At 34.9% G+C, this 19,667-nt stretch overlaps 2 protein-coding genes and 1 pseudogene across 5 annotated transcripts; 1 reads left to right on the top strand and 2 right to left on the bottom strand.

The window, feature by feature from the left end:
- Positions 1-489: 489 nt before the first annotated feature.
- Positions 490-8,374, top strand: LOC113706943 (uncharacterized). Of its 4 annotated transcripts, XM_072063674.1 has the most exons (3): positions 501-990; positions 2,432-2,470; positions 4,374-6,141. In XM_072063674.1, the coding sequence occupies exon 3, from the start codon at positions 4,391-4,393 to the stop codon at positions 5,579-5,581; it is 1,191 nt and encodes a 396-aa protein (XP_071919775.1). In that variant the 5' UTR covers positions 501-990; positions 2,432-2,470; positions 4,374-4,390; the 3' UTR covers positions 5,582-6,141. The 4 variants fall into 4 exon arrangements, 2 of the variants coding, with proteins under 2 accessions (XP_071919775.1, XP_027084834.1); XR_003452131.2 differs by lacking the exons at positions 2,432-2,470; positions 4,374-6,141 and adding an exon at positions 7,339-8,374 and having other exon boundaries at positions 490-990; XR_011820558.1 differs by lacking the exon at positions 4,374-6,141 and adding an exon at positions 7,339-8,374 and having other exon boundaries at positions 490-2,470.
- Positions 8,375-9,990: 1,616 nt separating this feature from the next.
- On the bottom strand, positions 9,991-10,525 carry LOC140013538 (uncharacterized). The gene is made up of 2 exons (XM_072062847.1): positions 10,181-10,525; positions 9,991-10,092 (listed from the first exon to the last, which is right to left on the bottom strand). The coding sequence occupies exons 1-2, from the start codon at positions 10,523-10,525 to the stop codon at positions 9,991-9,993; spliced, it is 447 nt and encodes a 148-aa protein (XP_071918948.1).
- Positions 10,526-12,877: 2,352 nt separating this feature from the next.
- Positions 12,878-16,010, bottom strand: LOC113706043 (cytochrome P450 76T24-like; annotated as a pseudogene).
- Between the last annotated feature and the right edge of the window lie 3,657 nt (positions 16,011-19,667).

The following is a 19,667-nucleotide window of genomic DNA, read 5'->3' as shown; positions in this document are numbered from 1 at the left end:
TTGACTTAAAAGTATCCGCAAAACAAATTGGTGACAATATTGACTCAAAGGGCGGGGGAGTTTTGAAACGTGAAATAAAACATGATAAGCATTTATTTAAGGAACTTATCCCAATTGTTTAATTTAGAATTCTTGAATAACATTTTGGCCAAATTTATAATAATGTATAGGGGGGTTAGAGGGAATATTAACTTAAAATATTAACTAAAAATTAGCTTTCAAATTTATTCAAAAATTAAAAAAATATTAACTATTAGTTAGTAGGTGACTTCAATTTAGATGAAGAGGAATTGTAACAAATTGTAGACACCAAATTTTTGTCAATTTTTAATATTTTCTCAGGATTTTTCTATTTAATAAGTTATTTATTTTCTTGTATTTTAATGTGCATTTTCTCATTTTTGCAGGTTTGCTTTACGAAAAGAGAAAAAAAAAAACAACAAAAATCAAAAAAAAAATCAAAAAAAAATCAAAAAATCATTTTGATCATTTTGTTTCACCAAATTAACTATTAACCCATTTCACACTCAATGGCCATGGACTTGTCTTTTCATTAATTGAGAAATCATCATTTTGGAAGATTCAGCACACAAGCTCCATTTTGGCTACAAGACATCTCTCGGCTCTCTCCAGGAGAGAAGAAGGAAGAAAGGAAAAAATTTCCCTCCCTCTCTCGGCTAGCTCTTAGCAGACGAGAACAAAAACCAAACAAAAGAAAAAAAAACTACTTCCTCAATCTCCTCTCTCGGCTCTCACGGACAGAGGACAAGAAAAAAAAAGAGAGACTCCACCCTTTTGGCTCAATTTGCTCTCTCGGCTCTCTCCCTCATCAGACAAGAGGAACAAAAAAAAAAAAAAAGGGGGCTCCCTCTACACATTTTCTTCCACAAAATCCAAACACATTTGCACACAACAAGGCAGCAATCGGTTGGATTGGAGCTTGGCAATTTCATCAAAAATCTTGGCAAAGGGACCAAACTCTTCATTGAGGTATTTATCTCCCTTTTTTCCAGCTTTTCTTTTTTTAATTAACTAGATTGAATGTATGTGTGGTTACTTTTTTTATTGCTTATTTTTGCTGGTTTTTGTTGGTGTTGTATGGATGAAATTTTGGGATGGGTCATGAACAAAATTAGGAAAAAAAGAAACGGTGCTGTGAATGCATGCCAAATGTTTGAAAAAAGGTTTGAATGAAAAAATGAATCAAAGGAGTGAATTTGGTGTGTATGTTTTGCTTAAATGGATGACCATTAGCTAGCAAAGATCTGAAAATGCTTGGTTATCCAAAATTTTGGGAGTTTTTGAGCCTTCAAAGCATTAGAATAATTTTCTTCATTTTTGGGGCTGCTTTGACTTAATGCTTTATTTTGTTGTTGTTTATTTGTCAAACTAAGATTATAGTTGTAATGTAGAAGTTATCAGGAGGGTTTTGGCATAATTTTTATGATTTTTGGTGAAGATGTGAAGGTTTTAAAAAATAAAAAACTGAACTGATTTATTGGCATTTTGACCACTTTTGACTCTTTTTTTGTAAAAACTAACTCCGGAAATGGAATCTACGCGAAAAATTGAGTGAGGGGGTGTATTTTGAGAAAATTTGGTGACCGGAGAGATCGCCGGCGGCGGTCCGGTGGTGGCGCCGCCGGAGGCAACCATGGCCGCCAGCAGGGAGAAGCTTCAGCTTCTCGGTGGAAGAAGAAGAAAGAAAAGAGGAAGAAGAGAAGAAAGAAAAGAAAAGAAAGAAAAGAAAGAAAGAAAAAAAAAGGATTTGGGCTGATGTTTATTTTTCTGATGGGCCAAGAGTTAGTTTTGGTTGGGTTTTGAAAATGGGCTTTGGTTTATTTTTCTTTTGGGTTTCGGTTGGGCTAGAAGGTCAGAGCCCATGCCTTTATTTTGGTTGGGTTTGAGTGATAGAAGACGGGTTGGCCTTGTGTTTTGGCTTGGACTTTCGGTTGGGCTTAGGTAGTGTCCGGCCCAAGGAAATAAAATGATGGCATGGTGGCCCATTTCTTAAGAATATCAGAAACCGATTTTTGCATTTTAGCCCCTGGTCTTTGGAGTAGTTTCACTACGGCCCAGAACATTTTAAATTCCTTTCATCTAGGTCCTTAATTTAATTGCACTTTGGTCCTGAAATTTTATCTTTCATTTAATTTTGACCCCTGAACTTTGGAAAAATATAATTTTTGTCCCCCAAAAGTTTTTAATTTTTGCAATTCAGTCCCTAGTGAATTTTGACTCTCTTTATTATGATTGCTTCTTTTTTTAATAGCTAATTATGTTACTTTTGAGTATGTTTAACTTGTAATTTTTAAATATTCTTAAATTTATTTACGTTTGACATATTAGTGTGAATTTAGTACTTTTATTATTATTATTTTTTCAATTAAATTGGTGCCATGATTCTTTTGTTCATTGTGAGTATAAATAGGATAATTTGACTCCACTTAGTCACCACTTCAAACGGGAGGTACTCCTATTTTATTATTTCAATGTCAATTACGTGCTCTTATGTGCTCTTATGTGTTCCTATGTGTTTATATATTTTTATATGCTTTATTTATTTGATTTAAATATTCATTCAAATTTTCTTATATATGTTTTAGTTAATTTTTATAATGATTCGAGAGGCATTTAAATACCTCAAAAATGTAATAGATAGGATAATTTGATTTGTTTTTTTTATATTTTTCCCTCCTAGATTGTAGCTAGGCGCTCCCCGATGTAATAGATAGGTTGCGTGTTTATGTGGCTTATGTGTTATGTGTTTCATCCGCTTTTCTTAGGATTTTGGCATCTAGATATTATGCTTACGTGTTATGTGTTACGTGCTCTTATGTGTTTATTTGTTTTAATTTATGCTTTATTTGCTTCACTATGAATTGCCAATGCATGGCGTCACCACACTAGTCCAACGCTAGTTGTGGCTTCTCCCTCCGCTTACTTGCTAGTCCAACGCTAGTAAGGACTTTTAGAAATGGGCTAGTCCAACGCTAGACCCTTTAGGTCATCTTGCGCTAGATTCATCTTTGTATGCTATTCACTACATTTTCATGCATATTTTCATTTTTAGGATCTTTTCTCATTTGCATGATATTTCCTATTATATTATCCCTTATTCTCTATATGTGTTAATCATATCATTTAGAATTGCATTTCATTTAGGACATTGTATAATAAGTTAGCTCATTTGCTTGTGCATATTAGGAGAATTATTTTTCAAACATGGGAAATGGGTGATTATAACTTTTTAGTTTAAATACCCCATTAATCCCTGTATAAGAAAATTATGTCACGAGTTTTTGCCTCCCATACCCTTTATGTTGCATTCCCTTTTTCTTTGATCACTTATATCTATGTATATAATTTAATTTACTTTCTTTACTTTTCTTTTTTCATCATTTGCATACTCGTGACACTTTCAAAGAATCATTTTGGCCTTTGCAATTAATGCGATTGGTTCAATTAAACCCCTTGAATGAACATTTTGTCCCTTTCGATATATTTAGATTTGCATCCATATAGGAAACATCCAAATATGATAAAATTAAGGGTTAGATTAGGAAAATTTTGACCAAACCTCGCAACTAGCTTAGACTAGGTTGAAAGGGTGCCTTAGGTTTGAGTCAATTGAACATTTGCCTTCCCTTTCTTCAACCGTGACTCCCGAACCCATTTTCTCTTGTTTTCAAAGACCTGGAGTTGTCAAAAAGGGTTTTATTTTATTTTACTTTATTTTTGGGTGACTTGGTACACCAAAACTCCATACCAAGTGGCGACTCCTATTTTTTCTTAAAAACCCTTTTAGACCAAATTTTGGACCCAAATTGTCGCATTCTTTTAAGTCCCATTCTAGGTCCTTTTTAATTTATTATTAATAAATCACATCTTTTTATAAAACTCTTTTTCTTTTCCATCGCGAAAAAATGGGGCGCGACACAAATGTTTCACAAAGTTTTCAAATTGGTTTGATCTGAAATTTTGGGGAAGACTCTGTCCCATTTTTCTCTAATTCATCCACATCGGGTTATATGTGTTTAAATTTTGTTAACCTCTAGTTATGCCAGCTCTTGTACCGTGTAGTGTAATTTTCAATATTATGTGGAGGAGAGGAGATTGTCTTGCAAATTATTGTAGTTTGACATTCTATTATATGCATGATATAACTAATATAGTTTTTCTCTAGCTAGCTAAGAAATGGTAATTATACAATTTGCATCAATACCTTAAAAATTTGAATTAGTTAATGAAGAGTTTTAGCTAATATTTAGGAGAGATGCTGCCTCTATTTATATGTGGAGTTAGTCCTAACCCATTAATCATTTGTTCCATAGTTTTGTACTTATAATTCTAATTTATTTTTCTCAAAATAGGGATTCATTTCGCACACATGTCTATAGAAAGACCTCTGCGAGTGTCTCTTTATTGGGGAGGTAAAATACATTATGAGGATGGGTCAATTTGTTACTTACCTCGTACCTCCAACCGTACATTCACATTGCGGCATAGAATTGGTTATGAGGAGCTGGTGGACAGAATTTATCAATATATGGGGGTCGATAGAGGGATGTTCAAGTTGAATTTATTTCTCCGCCAACCGTGTGGCCGTACCTCTTATAATGTCTCTACAGTGGTGGATGATGAAACTCTGGAGATAATGTATGATGTATGGAACGAAATTGTTCCATACATCGCCGAACTTTATATCGAGAAGGAGGAAATTATCCAAAATCCTCGAGTCAGTAGCATATTCATTCCATCAACTATCAATGTTGGTCCGATGATGTCGCTTGTCCATGCATGCATGGATCCAACAAGGTTTCGGTCCCATTCTAGTACAGCGGTACCAAAGACAGCATCGGCATCACAATGTACACATGGGGATTGGGTTAGAGACTCGTCAGAGCCACGGATCACATCAGGCTTACTGCGTGATGTTGAATATGTTCAAGGCCTTGACTCGATTCCAAGTTTTAGAGATCCAGAATCGCCGAATCATATGTCTTCTTATGGCTTGGATTCCACTCCTGGTCCAAGTCGATCTAACACATTGCTAGATGATGTGTATGCTAGAGGACATGACAAACTCCCTGCTTCGGAGGGAGACGATGATTCGGAGCCTGATGCAGAAGATGTAGAAGAATCTGAGTCGGTAGATGTGTCGGACAGTGACTCAGATGGCGAAAATAAACCTTGTGGAGTCCACCAGGATGTCGAGAACCAACAGCCCTTTACTCCAGCAGGCAGCCTCTCATATGTTCCACGGGGAATTGCATTTTTCTCTAACCTTGGAAACATAAATGATGACGACCAACTCACTGATGAAGGTGAGTTGAAGCGCATTGTAACATTCAGTGAGGAGAATAATAATTTTATACGTCTACATATGAAGTTTGAGAGCAAACAACAGCTCAGTAGGGATATTAGAATGTGTGGTCTATCAATCATAATAGGGAGTTCAGGGTTGTTGAGAGCAAGAGTAACACCTGGGTTGCCAAATGTAAATCTGCATTTGAAAGGAGCACTACCACTGCTTCCGGCCCATCGTATCCTCCATGCGATTGGTGTGTCAGAGCAGTGAAAAAAAAGACTCATGGATTGTGGCAAATTACCAAATGGGTCAACGACCACAATTGTCTAGGTGATTGATGAGTAATAGCAATACAAGCTTTACATCTTCAGTTATTGCTAGACACATAGTTCATAGAAGCTCATGGTGAAGATGAGCAAGGAGCTTATGGCGAAGTCGGGAGAGAAGAAGCTTCGGAACTCGGCAGCCCCTCAGCTTAATTTACTTTGTTTTTGTTTTTGTTTAATTTTTACCTTTTTTTTTTGTTTTGGATTATCTTTTGTTTACTCCCATCGACTGTCCTTTGTTCAAATGTTTTTGTTTTGTCTTAATCTCGTACTTCTATATACCCCATTCTGCGGTTAAGTCGAATTTGGGATGTTCGTGGTGTTCGACTGGATCAACACTTCATTGTAGGGGAGTACTGGTTTCTTTTCCCTCCCTTCACATTGAGGACAATGTGAATTTTAAGTGTGGGAAAATTAAAGTTTTCAATGTTTTGGTTATTTTGTGGCTCGTAGTGCATGTTTTTACTTGGTTGTGGTTGTGAAATGTGGAATTGATTATGGAAATTTGTGTGATGTCAAATATTTGTTGAAATGTAGGTTGTTGGCAGGGAGTTTTGACTATTTATAGGGAAAAATCTGCCGAAATTTTTTCAAAATCTTTTTCAAAATTGCACTATGGCCCAAGAAACCGTGATGGATTGTCAAATTTCTCTAATGGTTGAACAAATTCAAATATGCTTTTAAAGAATTCATTTCTTTCATGACTTGTAATTAGTATTATGTGATTATGATAAGTGCATCTTAGAAAGTATACTTAATAACATGGGAATAATTATGCCTTTATTTCTATCTTTAATGAGTTCTCTCCCTTCACTTTGATTTACAAATAGGTGATTGATATAGTCTATTGGTAATGTTTTTTTTTCCATTTCCATGATAAAAGAGGGTTATATATATATATATATATATATATATATATATATATATATATATATATATATATATATATATGATCTAGAAAAAAAAAAGAAAAAAAAGAGAGCAATAAAGTTACACCGACTACTTAAGTACTGAGTAACCGAAAATCTTCATCTAAAAATGTCGATTTTCGTGTAAAAAGGCACTTGGGGTTAAAAGGTGTTGTGACCTTGATGTGTAAGTGTAGAGTAATGGGGGGTTTTCACTTAAAAGTGTCAACCTTCACGTAAAAAGGCATTTGCAATGTTCAGGTGTTGATATTTATCATATGTTTATGATACCCTTCTGTAGTAAAATTTTGAAAAAAACAAAAAAAAAATGGATATAAAGGAAAATATTACCTTGTGACTATATGAGTCGGTTATTTGTGAAGACAAGTTAGGGTGATAGAATGATTACTCATATGGTTAAATTTATGTATAAATGTTTCCCCTTTATTGAGTATTATGAGTATTGAGCGCATTTTGAAGAATTGCATCGTAATTAATAGTCAAGTTGTGAGAAGTGAATTTGAGAAAGCATATTTTCTATTGGGCACTTGAATTAGTTTTGCTAGAGTGGTTTATTGTATTGCTTGGGGACAAGCAATGATTTAAATGTGGGGGAATTTGATAAGTGAATATTTCGTATATATTTCGTACAATTTTGCACGAGCTTTTGTCATATTTTTAGAAGTTCATAGCCATATTTAAACTCTTTTTGGTGCAAATTGCTTCAATGTTGTTTAGTGATCGGGACTTGCAAAATGAGTAAATTAATGCATAAACATGTGATATTTTGTAGGTTATCGGTACATGAAACACTTACATAAGATAAAGAAGAGGCAAAGTGCTAGTTGGAGAACAACGTACAAGTGAAACAAGGAGCGAAAATTGAGCGAAAGGGAAAAGAATTTGAAGTTGGAAACAGGGGAGAGGGATCCGAGCTTGGATCCATTCTCATCTCCTGTGATCCGAACCCTCGTCTGATCTTCTGGAGAAGTGGATCCGAGGCCAGGAGATCCGAGCTCGGATCGATTTGAAAAAGGCCTTAGATACTGCATGAAGAATGTGTGAAGAAAATGTTGAGGGAACTGATCTGAGCTCAGATCACCTTTTCGGCCTAAGATCCATGCCTCAGATCTTAATATTTTTTAAATTAAATATTCAATACTCTAAGAAAACAAATATTTTTTTAATTTATTTTTGAAGGAGCTCGCATTTACTAATAAATGCGAGCTCCAACTCCAAGAAAACAAATTTACTATTACTTGCAAGCTATAAGAAAACAAATATTTTTTATATTTACTTTTTTTTTAGGAGCTCGCATTTACTCGTAGAAAATAAATATTTTTTTTAATGCGAGCTCTAACAGAACAATATTTTTCATTTCGTGACAGCTCTACCATAAAAAAAATTAAAATTCTTTTGAGAGCTCGCATTTGGCAAAATGGCTTCCACCATAGTAATGATCGATTTTTAAAATCTCCTGACTGATTTCAAAAGTGGACGTTTTCTAAATATACTAATAATGCAGGCAAATCTGAGGGGGCGCTTGGTTCAAGCTTAGAAATTGGAATTGTAATTGGAATCATAGACTCTGGTTTTGAAATTAAAACTTTTCATTCCAATATCTTGCTTGGTTCACACATTGGAATTAGCATTATTCCAATTCCTGATGCTTGGTTTGATGAGTGTTTCGGAATTAAATGCAATTAAATTCCAAATTTACCCATGATATAACAATTCTTCTAAAACAAAAGAATTACACATACGACAAATTAACATTTTCATATTTGTAACTACAATAGTTATTAACTTTTTGATAAAACATAAGAAAATCATAAATAATAAAAAAATTAATACCAGAAAATAAATATAGTGGCTGCATTAACAAGGAATAAATTCCCAAAAAAAGGAGTTTTTAAACAATCACCCAAAAGGTGACGATTTTTGAGTCTCTTCCCAAAGGGTGAAAAATGCATCCAAGGAATGTGTTCTTCCAAATAAAAACGCAACTTTCAAATACGTTATTTTATGTTTTAGAAATTTGTTTAAATATGAAAAATTGGTTAAATAACCCATAAGATACCAGCTCTTTATGGGAAACTGGCAGGTTTTGTACCAGCTTTATGAGAAAAATTGATTAAATAGTGCCTAAAGGAAAACTAGTATGTTTTATATTTAACATAAATTAAATATGTGAAAGTTAAAAAAAAAAATTGCTCATAAGATACCAGCTCTTTAAGGGAAACTGGCAGGTTTTGTAGTATGTTTTGTACCAACTCTTTATGGAAAACATACAAACTCTTTATGGAAAAAATTGATTAAATAGCGCCCAAAGGAAAACTAGTATGTTTTGTATTTAACATAAATTAAATACGTGAAAGTTAAAAAAAAAAAAAAAAGAAATTACTCATAAGATACCAGCTCTTTATGGGAAATTAGCAGGTTTTGTATTTAATACGTTATTTAACCAATTTTTTATATTTAAACAAATTTACGAAAATTAAAATAACGTATTTGAAAGTTGCATTTTTATTTGGAAGAACGCATTTCTTGAATGTGTTTTTCATCCTTTGGGAAGAGACTCAAAAATTGCCAGCCTTTAGGAAGTTAGTTTAAAAACTCTTTCTTTTTGGAAATTTACTCCATTAACAAGTCGTTTGTGGTTCCTACATTAGATAATGATATGAAATAGATCTCTCCTTACATATATGAACAAAAGAAGGAGACTCAAATCACAAAAGCTAACCATACCAAATACAAATCAATTGTCTAATCCAGTCGAGAGTGCCACTCAATGTCCACAATCTCCAAAAGACTAATCATATAACCATCTAACAATCACCATAACAAAAAAAATTGCCATCAAATCATCACTTTCCAGCTAACAATAATTTTACTTCAACGAGTAGATGGAGGATAAAGGAGGTTAATTACATATTGTCGTTTCATTTCTGCAGGAAGATTGTAGAACACATGAAGCTTGGAAATCTGCTCCGAAAGTATGTCGGCTGCATTCATTACATCTCCACTCGGTAAAGCAAGTTTCATTAACTCAGCAACAACTTGATCTCTTTTATCGGAGACCAATTGCTCACGTTTATCCTCATTTGACATGGCTGCTGCCATAGTTGTGAAATTAGCTTGAATTCCCTCCACGAAATCTCCAAATTTGCTGGTGAGAAGTTGCAATGATGCATCAAGATCACCCCTTGTTGTTGATACAGATTTCATTTTTTTTTTTTGACACATTTGCAATGGGAGGGGATTGTTTCTTTTGTTTCTTGGAATTTCTTGTGCTTGTTGAGCTTGGTTGAGTTGATTGCTCCATGGAATTTACTTCATCTTCTTCTACCTTATCATTATCCGAGTTTGACATAGCATCAAGCCCTTCATCTCCTTCCTCCAAATTTTGGACATCTTCCATATCTTGGACAGCTTGTGCAAAATCTTAAGCAACATTTCCAGTGGCTCTGTCTCTTCCATATACAATTTCAAGATCTCCTAAATATGGAAATTTGACATCCCAAAGGCCCTTCGCATCCTTATGAGTCTAGAGATAGAATAGAAAGATAAATGATAATCTTAATAAAAGGTTGAAAAAGAACATATCAGAATGTAAAAAGTAATCAATTTCTTACCTTGCACCAATCATCATACCACTGTTTTTCATAAGAAATCTTTTTCTCAGCATCATTCCAACTACAACCACTTTCTTTGCACATTTCAACAATTGCATGGAACCTATTTTTCAGCCGCTTAACTTTTGATTCAATATGTGGGCTGACTTGTTTGGTAAAAGTAGGTTGCTTACGCAAGATAATTTTAAGCAATTCACTCATATAATTATTTTTAAATCCTCCATCTGATTTCCACATTGGATCACAAGCCAACTCTTGCAATGATTCTATGAGCACTTTTACCTCTTCACCAGTCCAAAAACATTTATTTTTCCCTCTTCCACGTACAATTTCATCATTCTCCATCCTATCATTTAGAAGTCAACCCATATATATCAATTAATTTTGATACACAATAGCATATAACTGAAATTTATAATATAACAAAACACATAAAAGAACATACAATTAAAAGTCAATCCAAATTTAAAAGAACATACATCAAGTGTCAATCTAATTCACAAATCCACTACAAGAGTACATCAAATGTCAATCCAAATTTAATGAGTCTAAGAGCTAAACATCCATTCATAGCTAAATATTAAGTCCAGCCCTCCAATTGTCAAACATTTCATGTGCTAAATTATTTCTAAAATTTGCCTATTGATCACTTGGCAAAATAGTGGATATGTACTCTACTTCTTCATCACTGTCTTCATCTTCACTTTCATTTTCTTCACTTTGTAGTAATTCTTGTGGATCAAAAGTCATGAACTTCCTTATCAAGTTGTGCAGCAGACAACATGCCATAATTATTCGCACTTGTGTTTGAATTGGAAAAAATGAAGGGGATGCTAGAATCTTCCACCTTCCTTTTAGCAATCCAAAACATCTTTCTATGATATTTCTAGCTTTAGAATGTTTCATGTTGAAATATTTCTCTGGTCTTTGTGGTCGATAACCATTGAATTCATTAAGGTGATATCTTTACCCTCGATAAGGGGCAAGAAATCCATCAGCATTACAATATCCAGCATCCACCAAGTAATAACAACCTTCAAAATTTAATCATATACAAATTAATACTAGACTACCTTATTTTCGAAAAAAAATTGATTGAATGGTATTGAATACTGCAATCTATGTTTACCTTGTGGGACTCTAAGACCATTTGGTCTAGAGATAGCATTTCAAAGCACACGACCATCATGTGCCGAACCTTCCCAACCAGGCAAGACATAGATAAATTGCATATTAGGAGAACAAATCCCTAATACATTCGTTGCAATACTTCCTTTTCTCATTCGGTATCTTGATTTTTGTTCGGTGGGTGGTGTCATATCTATTAATGTCCCATCTAAGGCACCTAAACAATTCTATTTTAACAAAAATAAAAAATATAAATGAGTTAAAATGTCTATATTGGATAGTTTAGATGAAAACATACATTTTATTAAATGATTGTATTTTAATGTTTGAATTACCTTAAAACATTTCCATCTCTCATCTGTGCAATCTTCGGTAATAGGCTCAGGCTTCTTAAGTAATATAGTATGCAATTTCAAAACTGCTAGGAGGCAAAGATTAAATTGACGACTCACCGTTTCTCTACTTCTCCAAAATAGACCACAAATTGTTCTACTTTTCTTGTGGTGAGCCAAAACATATACAAACATGGCAACAATTTCTTCTATTGACATGTTTCTTCTAGCTTTCAAACCTCCAGCGTCTCTAATCATTTCACATAATATCCCAAATGTTCGCCTATCCATACGAAGTTCGCTAATACAATAAGCATCACTCTCCCTAGTCAAATTGAATAAGTGTTGCATGCGCTCAGTGACTTTTTCTTCTTTTGATTTTATTTGGCGTCTTCTACTTTTGAGATGAATGAATATTAACTGGTACCACATCATAAACAGTGCAATAACAACCATTATCATTCCTGATAAAATCTGGCTTTGCCCTCGATATTTTTTGCGTCTTCTGTTTTTAATAGGCAAACGTGGCATCTTTGTCTACATAACAATATGACAACCAAACGTAAGTATTCACCAAACTAGATTACGGCATCAAAATCTTCAAATGCATTAAACATCAATTGATCTTATTAAAAGGGCCTAGACATGCATCATACATCCGTAAACACAATGATGTATAGATATAAATAAGCATAAACAAACGAAATTGATGGTTGAAACTTGAAATCCTAATGTACGAATAACTATGAAACTGAAAGCTATTCAAGCAAACAATTTTACAAACAGGTACAGGGCATGTAGAAACCCACCCAAACTATACCAGTATTCACGGATCAAATAACCAAAAGATCAAGAATTGATTGATCTCCATTGAATGTGTAATCCAAGAAAACACATTAAAAACATAAAAATGACAAATCTAGTGACATTAACATTTATCTCACCAAAAAAAAAAGAACAAAATAATGTATTTGTTGAAGTAAGTGAATTAAAATACATGTATTACAACAAAATACATGGATTAAAAACATGTATTATTCTCACCAATGGAAATAATTTCTTATTGGATTTTGTGACAAAAGAATATGAATTCATGGAAGGAAGACTTTTTTGCAAAACTGACAGATTGTGTAGCGTGAGTGGAATAAAAGTGAGAAGGTGATGGGTCCAGAACATAGCATTTTGGTCCAGTTAATGTTATTGTATCAGATTCCCTTCTTTTCTTCTTTATTTTCAGCTACCCAGTGAGTAGCCTGAAAAAAACAGAGAAGAAGAAAGAGAAAAGCTTGCATACGAAAAGAAAATTGCAGAGGCAAGGGAGTTTGTAATCCACTGACCTGGGATCAAGGAATTCACCCTAGTAGAAGACTCTTCAACTCTAGAATTCGTTGTCCAAGGAGAGTCGAAAGCCACTGATCTTTATGGTTGTCCAACCGGTGAAGTAGAAGAGGTAGAAAATCTGATGAAGAAAAAGAACAAAAGATGCGGTGTGTAATGAAGAAAAAAAGAGGGTAGGTTCGTCATAAATGTTTTTGCTCAGGAATGAGTTGAGGGTTTTGTCCAAAACCTCCCAATTTACTCAGGAATGGTGAAAGTCCGATTTTTTAGAAATGATTCCAGAAATTGCATTCCAATAGACTTAACCCAAACAACAAATAAGGGGTTCATTCCATTATTTGATTCCCAAACCTTTTAACCAAGCAGCCCCTGAAACAAACTAAGCTATTGCAGAGTTCGTTTAATCATTCTTCCAAACAAATAGAGTGAAATGCGATTGTCTGTTAAGAAATGAGAGGTCACTGACCTCACATTTGTTAAATGCGAGGTAAGTGACCTCGCATCTCTTAAATGCGACGTAACAGACCTCGCATTTTTTGGTTGAAAATTCAAGGGGACTTCAGATTCAGAAAATGCGAGCTCCTTGGGCGGAATCCGATACTCAAAATGCCTCATTTGTAGAATTTTTTTAAAATTCATCATAATTTTAGAAATTTCTCTTTCAAGTTTCCAGTCAATGTTGTGAATGAAAGCAGCTAGCATCAAATGCACCATTCGATAAGCCAGAGGCAATCCAGGGCATATCCTCCTCCCTGCACCAAAGGGGATGAGCTTGAAATGCTGGCCTCTCACATCAATTTCACTGCCTAAAAATCGCTCTGGCTCAAAAATCTCAGGATCTGACCATGTTGCCGGATCTCTACCCAAAGCCCACACGTTGACAAGTACTTGTGTGTTCTTTGGCACCATGTAACCATTGATTTCTACATCATCATTAGCTTTGTGAGGAGCAAGTAATGGTCCTGCGGGGTGTAGCCGAAAAGTTTCTTTGATTACCGCTTGCAAGTAAGGGAGCCTTGAGATATCTGATTCTTGGACTACTTCCTTCTGTCCAATGACTTCCTTGAGCTCTGCTCCAGCTTTAGCAATTTATCAGGGTTGCGTAATAACTCTGACATTGTCCTCTCCACAGCGGCGGCAGTGGTGTCTGTTCCTGCCACAAATAGATCCTGGTAGAAACCACAATAAGATCGATGTCAAGCCAACAGATTTCCTAATTCCTGCCCATATGATGTGAGATTATCATGCAAAGTTGAAGATTTCCACTAAAGATTAAATTCTATTCCAACCTATATTTCTGCCATGCACTTTTACTAGTCTTAAGTACCTTGCAAGCCATGTATTAGCAGTCATTCTACACGTAGAAGATATCATTAATTTTCAGCATTTAACCGAATGGTAAATTTTCATGACTATCAATGGGAGGTTGCCATTTATTTTCTTAAGAGAATCAATGGAGCAAAACTTCCTATCCACTATAATATTAATGCACAGAATCAGTCCCAGGCGGAACGACATGAAATTAATTATACATAGACAAAGGTTTTAGACACGTATGTTTATAACCAACTAGCTTATTAAAGGTGATCAGGTTAACACTTACCAAAAGCAAATGTTTGAGATCATTTCTGCCAAACTCAAACACATTCCTTATGCTATGATCCAACAGTGTTTCCAACAGATCATTTTTCTTCGTCTTTGATGAACCTCTGACTTGTACCCGTTCATCAATGATATCATCAAAGATTTCAAACAACTTCTGGAAATAGAACTTGCTGTCCCTCATGATTCCCTGGGGATCAATCATCTGTAGAACTGGAAAGTAATATGAGAGATCAGGACCGTTAGCAGTTTTCATCACCCCCGAGTTTCAAAGACTTGGCCGTGTCTGAGACGACTCAGCCGAGTCGTCACCGTCTCAGCCATTCTGATATGATATCAGAACGATACGATTTCGAGATACTTGACTCGCCGAAACGTCACCGTGAAGGGTTGAAACGGCCAAATAATACCGAATCACTCCGAATCAACTCGAATTTTTATTTTTTTTACTAATTTTTTAATTATTTTTGTTTATCATATTTTTTACCATTTTTATAATATTAAATATTTTAAAAATTCACGTCTCGCCGAGACCGAGACCGATGTGAAACAGTCAGACAACGACCGCAACCACAACAGCGACTTTGAACCATGCCCCCCACACAATCTCTTTGAGTTTTTGAGACGAATCAGAGCCATAGTTGGCAAAATCTTTAGAGAATAGAGTCCTTGACATCAAGTTAAGAGGAGTTGTGAAGGCTGCATCACCAACATTCACAGCTTTCCTGCTAAGGCTAGACCTATGCAAATAATCGCGTAATTCTTCAAGCTTTTCTTGACGAAGGCCTTGGTTAGCATCGAGCCTTGGTGTTGCAAAAATATTCTCTTTGCACATCTTGCGCATGTTCCGCCATTGGCTGGAAGGTGGCAGCCAGACCAAGAGAACTTGTGGTGATCGAGTGCTTGAGCTGCAGTGGGGATTGCTCGGCTTGAAAACATCCGGTCATACTTCTGTAGCACTTCTCTTGCAACAGTTGCAGATGATACAAGTATGGTTGTTTTGCTCCCTAGCTTAAGAGACATCAGAGGTCCATAAGTTCTGGATAATTTGGCAAATGATTGATGGGGCTTTTTACCAAGCTGATGGAGATTTCCGATGATTGGAAATGAATAAGGCCCCGGAGGGAGTCTGGTTGCTGATTTCCGAGATCTTAAATTTGAAGTGAGCACATAGATGCATGCCCAGATGACAAAATAGAGCACAAGGTAAGACACTGTAGTATCCATAAGCCTTTCTTTCTTCCTTCCTTCCCCCTATTGTTTTACCCTCTGGACTTCCAATATTTTACTCTCTCTGGATCCATCAGCAGGGCAACATGTTTTTACGACTGCAAACTGGGGTAACTGACTAACTGCGCAAATGGTGATTGGCAAGGATGGCAACCCGCCCCGCGGGGGTCTAATGGGGCGGGGGTGGGATGAGGCGCTTAGAAACGGGGCGGGGGGCGGGGAAGTGTACCTCCGCCCTATCTCCGGCCCGCCACCCGCTTTAAATATATATATATAATATGTATATAATTGTATATAATATATAATTTAATTAGTTACAAACTTATGATAATGATATTATTAGTTATATGTATTATATAATATATATTAGTATATGTAATATAATTGATATTATCAATTATACTAATAATTATATATGTGTACTAATACAAATTATTAATTAGTTATATTAAATTTACTAATACATTTATACTAATTTCCTAGTTACGCTTAATACAATAACATTTTTTTTCAAAAAAAAAAGCACAAGTATAATAATGAATTAGTGATTGTATTTGTGCAAAAAGTGAAAACTTGACTACTTTAGTTGTATTTATTTTATCATGTTGGATTGTATTCAAATAACTTTTGTTTGATTGTTTTTATAAGTTTCAATTGTGAAATTATAATAAATAATAATTTGATAATGTTTTGATATTTTAGTACTTGATTATTTGCTAAATTTTAACTATAATAAAATTATATAACAAATTTTTATTTACCCTGCGGGTGCGGGGCGGGGTGAGCGAGAAACGAGAGACGGGGCGAGGGATGGGGGAGGGATCCCCCGCTCCAACCTCGTCCCGTTGCCATCCCTACTGATTGGATAAAGAGATTTTGAGTGTCCATTTGCGCTGGCTTTATTATTGTAGAGATATTTTGAATATAAAGATCGGATAAGGATGGAAAGGCCGGTGCAATATGTGTAGAAACCTGCAGTCCAATTAGGCAACCAACAGCACAAATTGAGGCCTTTTTTTCCTAAGTTTGGGCTCCACCACTTTCGAAGACCACTGGCAGACCTGACTTGGGTACAATCTAGCTAGGTGGAGAAGATGGGGTATGGAGAGTGTTTTTGAAATCGGATTGCATCGGTCGATTCGATCGATTGAACTGTGAATTTACCTTAACTCTGATCTAGTGGCGGATTTAAGGTGGGGGCACCAGGGGCACGGGTCCCCACTGCTCTCCTTAAATTCCTATAGTATTCATAGAATTTTGATATAATTTTAAGTATGCTCTCAGATTTTTCTTATGAAGGAAACGAAAGAATTACGTGGTCCTTTAAGTTAGTTCATGAACTAATATTCTAAAAAAATATGTAAGCCACAAAGTTTCATTTAAAGTGAGCTTAAAAAGACTTTTCATTTTAACTTGTTGATGAATATTTTTTTACTTAAAAAATTAGGAAAAGAATAGGTAAAAAATTTTAGTGTTACTTTTGCTCTCACTGAGAATTTTTTTTTGCTCCGCTAGTGCTATGATCCGATTGAATGCTACATCCATTGAGTAATATAAAGCCGTCAATAATCAATCAAACCTTTTGAACCGATAAAAATCGGACGAACCATTAACCAACGGTTTTTGAGTTTCCTACAAACTAAATGAAACCTATCATAACCATTAGTTAAGATTCTCTATATCACTAGTCGGTACCAAATTCAGTGTCAATCCCACTTATCACGTGATAATAGAAGAAATTTAAATAAATAGCACATGACAAATTACATAAACAGGACACTTGACATAACTATAAAAGTGGCACTGAATTGCCACCGGAAAAGTGGCACTGAGGATCCCGTGTCTCATAACCACAAAGCCCCAACGATCAACAGTGGAGCCGTCGCTTTCCTCTCTCTCTCCCCATATTCTCTTTCTCTTCCTTTGGCTTCAGTACCTTCAAAGAATTTTTTTCCCATTCTTCAGGTTCAATCTATGATTCCATAACTCCAAAAGTTCTCGATTTGCAATCTAATCTCGAACCGGCAAGTGGATAAGGTGGTGAAAACTCTATTTTCTTTTGCCAATTTGGGATCTCGGTTCATTCAACATTCATTTTTTTAACCCTTATTAAGATTTTAATCTGTTCGTTTTTCGTCTTAATGCGAATTAATTTCCATTCATTTTTCTATCTCCTTGTTTTGATGATTTTTTTTTTAATGTAAAGTTTAATCTTGATCTTTCGTTAAGAAATTTTCACCGTCTGGTCTTGACGGCTATCAACATGTTTATTCCTTCTTCTTCTTCTTCTTCTTTTTTTTTCAATTGAACCAGACAAGGAGAAAAAATCTGATAAAGTCAACCCACTAATATCAGAGCTTGTCTTAATATTTATGATTAATCTCCTATACACCATTAGATACACCATTAGATATATGACACATGTACAAATTTTGAATTAGAAATTTAAAATTTATTCATGTATCATTCATCTAATCGTGATAGTATATACACTAATAGTATGTGCAAAATTTACTCCAATATTAAGCTACAAATTTTTCTAATCAATCAACGTTACATCTTTTGTCTTTTATTATCTTTAGCAAGTTTGGGTAATGGACTTGAACTCATACCACTATACTATTACTTGAACAAGCAGTATTTCATATCATGATGTATATACATCTCAGTTCTTTTACCAGCATTAGCCCATTAACAGAATTTCAACAATTTGCAAGGTGCGTCAAGTAGAGCAGTTTAGGCTGGGAATGCGCATATAAAATCATTTCTAATGGTAAAAATTTAATCATAAGCTACTACAAAAGAGTAAAACGGAAAAAAGAACAAATGCATGAACAAACATGAACTAATAAAAGGATAGCCAGTCGCGGCTGTGAAGCAAATGCATGCACGCAGACATTTTCTTGCCCATTGTAACTAAGATGGTTAAAAAACTTGTAGGAGAAAAACTTGGCAAAAAACTTGTTTGCCAAATAGATAACTAGTTAATAACAATTTAACTAATCATGTGAACATAATTGTGAAATATCTCTTAAGTTGTGTGGGTAATTAAGTCATTTCTCCATGTTTGATGTAACAATTGGACCCCAATGACATAATAGAAGAGGTTTCTGATATTTTAGAAACCTCAAAGGAGGGTAGTGAGACTCTCAGAAACTTCAGGGGAGGTTTCTGAAAGAGCAAATTATTCGGATGACCATTGAACTTTTGAAATCGTTGAGTTTTAACCACTGAACTATTAAAAGTTTGGTTTTGATCACTAAACTATCTAATGTTTAAATTTTTTGTCATTCCGTCATATTTAATCATTAACTATACCTCTTTCTTTTGTCTCTTAAATCGTGCGAACACTCAAATCTGTCATGTTTAATGATTAAATCTAACAGAATGACTCGATATCTAAACTTTAGATAATTCAGTGGTTAAAACCAGATTTTTAATAGTTCAATGGTCAAAACTCAACGATTCTAAAAGTTTGGTAGTCATCCAGGTAATTTGCTCTTTCTGAAATTATCCCTATTGAATAGGTAAAGTGGAGAGAGGAGAACGGGAAGCTCTTGGTGCTCCGCCTCTTTATCAGCGCAAATTACCCTGAGTACTTAAATATTTCTGCTTGAGCTGTGACTGTTGGAAAGCTGGATTTAGCTAGACATACTAATCAGGCTACCTCAACTGGATTTAGCTGGAAATATTAATCAGGCTACCATATTGACTTTTTGGAGTCTGTAACCCCTGTCTCTGCTTTTCTTATTTTGTTTTTGACATTTTGGGGTGATGTCCCATTTTGTATTTTTTCCACTTTACAATTCAATGGCTGTTTAAAGAGTTTTTGTTCCCAAGGAATTAAAAAGTCGTTG

Source organism: Coffea arabica, chromosome 8c (genome assembly GCF_036785885.1).
Source record: "Coffea arabica cultivar ET-39 chromosome 8c, Coffea Arabica ET-39 HiFi, whole genome shotgun sequence".
Lineage (NCBI taxonomy): Eukaryota > Viridiplantae > Streptophyta > Magnoliopsida > Gentianales > Rubiaceae > Coffea > Coffea arabica.
This window is presented reverse-complemented; position numbering and strand designations above follow the sequence as displayed.

Bases quoted from the DNA above. Each gene is read 5' to 3' on its own strand.
- LOC113706943 (XM_072063674.1), top strand. From the start codon at position 4,391: ATGTCTATAGAAAGACCTCTGCGAGTGTCTCTTTATTGGGGAGGTAAA.
- LOC140013538 (XM_072062847.1), bottom strand. From the start codon at position 10,525: ATGGAGAATGATGAAATTGTACGTGGAAGAGGGAAAAATAAATGTTTT. The intron at 10,093-10,180 runs GTAAGAAATTGA...TTCTATCTCTAG, and splicing joins GGTATGATGATTGGTGCAAG to ACTCATAAGGATGCGAAGGG.